Below are 4,220 nucleotides of genomic sequence, written 5' to 3' on the forward strand. Positions count from 1 at the left end.
CCTTGAACAGCCGTGCCAATGGCTCTGCAATGACACCAGCCAATACCCTCAGCACCCATGGATGAAGATCATCCGGGCCCGCCAACTTGGACACATCTAAGCCCTCCAGGTAATCCTTAACTAGGACTGAGCTAACAATCGGGGGACTCGCATCCTTCCCGGGCCTCTCTACACTGTCACCAGAGAGCACCCCATTGTCAGCGGACAGGAACACGGAGGCAAAGAACTCGTTGAAGAGTTCTGCCTTCTCTCGCGCGTCCGTCACCAGCTGCCCTGTCCTGCCCTGCCTCGCCTCGTAGGGGCCCAATGTTACCTTGAGACTTCTTCTTGCTACCTATATACCTGAAAAAGGACTTTCTGTTATCCTTAATCCCAGAAGCTAATCTAAACTTCAGTGCTGCTTTAGCCTTCCTTACCAAATCCCTACAAGCTCGGGCCAGGGAGGTGTACTCCTCCTTTGTCCCTGCCCCCTGCTATAGTACCCCATTATATTGTCATGGGGCATTGTCTGTATATTATTCTAGATAAAATGTCCCACAGCTAAAGCTTGGAACTATAAGACCTGGATTCTATTTGCTGCTGTGTGGAAGACTCTATATGATGCTGGCAGGTCTTTTAACTTCTTTTGTCTCAAGTTTGCCATTATTAAAGCAAAAATAACACTTGGTAAATGAGTGCTGCAGAGGTCCGTATATTGGTTATAAGATATCCTGAGATCCTCAAATGGCAGCTGTTATATATGTGCATATTTTACTTACTACTCAGTGGCCTGAGCTTAATTATAAAAATAATATCTCAGCTCATTTTAGTACTACTGTTTTTATTACTGGTGTTATTTTGTATGAAATAATTCCCACACACTGTTTAGGACCAATGTTCTTATCTATCTGCAATGAGTCAAATACATTGCAGACAATTTGAGTGAATAATAAAATGATATCTATGGACTCGAATCCTGCATCCTTGAAGGCAATGGGAGCCTTGGCCTCTGATTAAAATGACCATAGAATCCTGTCTACTTTATATAGAAAAGACATGGAGGAAAATTAACTGTTAAATTAAGGTTTAAAATGAGTGCTCTGTTCCCATTCTCAGCTAAGTGATCATCTTCCATACTGCATTTTCTTTTAAACAGGAAACAACAGTAAAGCAGCTCCAGTCACCACTTCCATTACCAACAACACTACCACTCCTTTCAGCAAGCATTGCTTCAACCAAAACTGTGATAGCCAATCCCGTGCTGTACTTAAATAATCACATCCATGACATTCTTTACACTATTGTGCAGATGAAATCTCCACCACATCCTAATGTTGAAGATGTGAAGGTAATGGCAAAAGAAATTATCTCTAAATACAAAATGTGATCTCATAGCTATTATTTATATATATGGAGATGGGATGCAGAATAACATGGTGTATTGATTTATGCTTCTGGTAATGTTCTGCCTGGGTAAATGGCTGCTATTTTTACCTTCTCTGTCACTGGCCAACTGTTGCCATTTAGCTATTTCCCTCCCAATCCCATTCATGCATGAATGTCAAAGAATCTCAGCTCTTGAGGCAGCCAGCATGATTGACCAGAAATGCAAGTGTAAGTCCTGAGCCAGATCCTCCACTGATGCAAATTGCTGTAAGTCTGTTGATTTTCAGAAAGTAATGTTGGCTTACACTGTCTGAAAACTTGGCCACGTGTTTTGGGATGAATAATTGCTGAAGCCAAAAGCAGGATATTCAGAGAACATGAAGATGGATCAGAAAACCCAAGGAGTTTATTAGTCCATGAAATGGTTTACTGCTAACTTAATAGAAAGTCCTCTCAAATTATTATCCTGCAGATTTTAATTTAGTATCCATAGTTAAAGAAGAAAAATCTGGAAAATGAAACTTTTATTCTCAAACTGCTGAAAGTCAAATTAAAAATACTTTCTGGCCCTTCCAATGAGTGCCTTGTATTTAACTTTCCTCTCCATCCTGTTCTTCTTTCTCTATATATTAGCATCTATCTCCATTTCTTCCTTTTAGCATTACACGTCAGCAAGGCACTCTTTCCTCCTTACAACTGTGATATACATATTTGGATTGCATTTTATGTCAAAACTGTATTTGAACGATAACATTTTTTTCTAATACAAACCAAAAACATAAATAATACAGTACTTATTCTAAGGTCAAGTATCCTGCTGAAAAAGAGAAAGAATGGGACAGGAGAAAAAATTGTAAGGTTTCAGGCAGCATGAAGCTGCCATTTCCTTGTCTTTTTCAACTTCATATTTTTCCTTAGCATTTTGACTGAAGATATTGAAAAGCTGAAGTATTGTCCTTGTTGTTGGCAGACCATTAGAAAATTATAAGCACAATAATGATTTAGAGAAGTAAGATTATGGTTGTGAAAGAGATGTATATGTATGGATGGCTATTACAAAATACCCATGTGATGATTATGCACATCTTTATGCTCTTGGCTAACCACCATTATTTGCCAGTGAATATATATTGAATTGCTCCACAGATACTGAGAGATAATGTATATTCTGTAGCTGAAATGCCAAGAACAAAATGAGAATATGCAGTCAATTTAATAATATGAACGTTTCTAGTTATTCACTCCATTGGTGGTGACAGGGTGTTTTTGGGGGGTGGGGAGGGGAGTTAGTATAATTTATGTTATACTGATATCTTACATAACTGGAATATCTCTCTTAAGCACCTTCACCTTAGAGGAAGAATTTTGATTGTAGTATTACATCTAATAGAAATCCGTGTGTAACTCAACTGTAATTTAGCTCAAACAACTGAGAGAGGATTTTCAAAATGCGATATTTTAAAAATAAAATAAATACCTTGTTTAATGATTGCTTTTCACATGCAGTGCAAAACTACTTAAGTGACTGCATTTCTGCCTATTGTGCCTGCTTCCACATGAGTCAGTCCTCTTTAATATTTTCAGTCTGACTTTGAGAGAAAAATGTCATTCGATACAGTCCTTTGAATAAAACCTAATGGTCACTGGTTTTCTTTTAGGTGTATACACTTCATTCATTAGCGGCTTCACTTTCTGCCTCTATTTATCAAGCACTGTGCGACAGTCATAGTTACAGGTAAAAACAGAACTTCTCTAACACTTCCGTGTTTGAAATATATTGTGTTTGGGGGGGTTATATTTAAAACTAAGCTTTCAAAATGTAAATTATTTGGGCATATATTTAAAGAAAGTAGATTAAGCATGTGTAGACTCTTACATATTCCATATGTAAGTTGAAGGTGTAGGACTTTATGTGCCTATGTATAGGTAATACAGTTAATGTTCTAAAAAGAAACTGGAGTTGTGAATAAAGCTACTGTTACTGACAGCTTATGAAGGTGTACAGACAGTTTATGAATTTTTGCTTCTAAGTTCACCTTTTAAAAGTGGCTGGACACGAACAAGCAAGGAGTCAACCCTGATACTAGTTTTATGGCACATTATAACCTCCCTGTTTTCTGAATTCTTCCCACACATGAAAGTTGAAAACGACCCTCTCCTCCCTTTTGATAGACCTTGATCAAGCTTCTTTTTTCTGCAAAATGTTTGTCTGCTATCTCTGGAAATTTCTCCCCCCTTCATTTTCCAGCTGTTTTTTACTATGCTAAGCCTGCTTTTACTTCTCAGACCTGAAGAAAAATCTCTTACATTCGAAAGCTTATCTAACTCTAATCCCAATTATGCATTTGTTCCAATAAAAAATATTACCCTAAGAAATCCTTTCCTTAAAATGAAAGATAAAAATGAAAAAGAATCTTACCATAATAAGTAGGTACTTTATTACAAAAATATTTGAAAATCCTTTTTAATGAGAAAAAATGGATTTGTATTTAGCAGTCAAGCAGAGACCAATCAGTTTACAGGAATGGTTTATCAAGGGCTGCTTTTGAGTGATCGACGCAGGCTGAGGACAGAAAGCATTGAAGAGCATGCAACTCCGAATTCATCTCCTGCTCAGTGGCCTGGTGAGAAAAGCTCAAGGTTATTTTACACCACATCATTCCACTCCATTTTTCAAATTTCATCATTACTACGTACCTTATTTACCCAATTCTAAGATTACTTTAAATTTAAGACCCCTTAATAATTAAATTCTATACACAGAAAATGTTATATATATATTTTTTTATAATTTTCCATTGGATAGAATCTAATTATTGGAGGGCCATCTCAAATTCATTCCCTGCCCCCCTCCC

General features: G+C 37.2%; 1 protein-coding gene across 3 annotated transcripts in view; it reads left to right on the top strand.

The window, feature by feature from the left end:
• The window catches only part of DMXL2 (Dmx like 2), a 117,099-nt gene that overhangs the window by 59,426 nt on the left and 53,453 nt on the right, over positions 1 to 4,220 (top strand). For all 3 annotated transcript variants that reach the window (XM_019504203.1, XM_019504205.1, XM_019504204.1), the window contains 3 exons: positions 1,136 to 1,327; positions 3,024 to 3,100; positions 3,859 to 3,989. In XM_019504203.1, the coding sequence (XP_019359748.1) occupies positions 1,136 to 1,327; positions 3,024 to 3,100; positions 3,859 to 3,989 (400 nt within the window). The remainder of the gene's footprint in view (positions 1 to 1,135; positions 1,328 to 3,023; positions 3,101 to 3,858; positions 3,990 to 4,220) is intronic.

The sequence above is a fragment of the Gavialis gangeticus genome, unplaced genomic scaffold, assembly GCF_001723915.1.
Source record: "Gavialis gangeticus isolate Ggan-Ray unplaced genomic scaffold, GavGan_comp1, whole genome shotgun sequence".
In the NCBI taxonomy this organism is placed as follows: domain Eukaryota; kingdom Metazoa; phylum Chordata; order Crocodylia; family Gavialidae; genus Gavialis; species Gavialis gangeticus.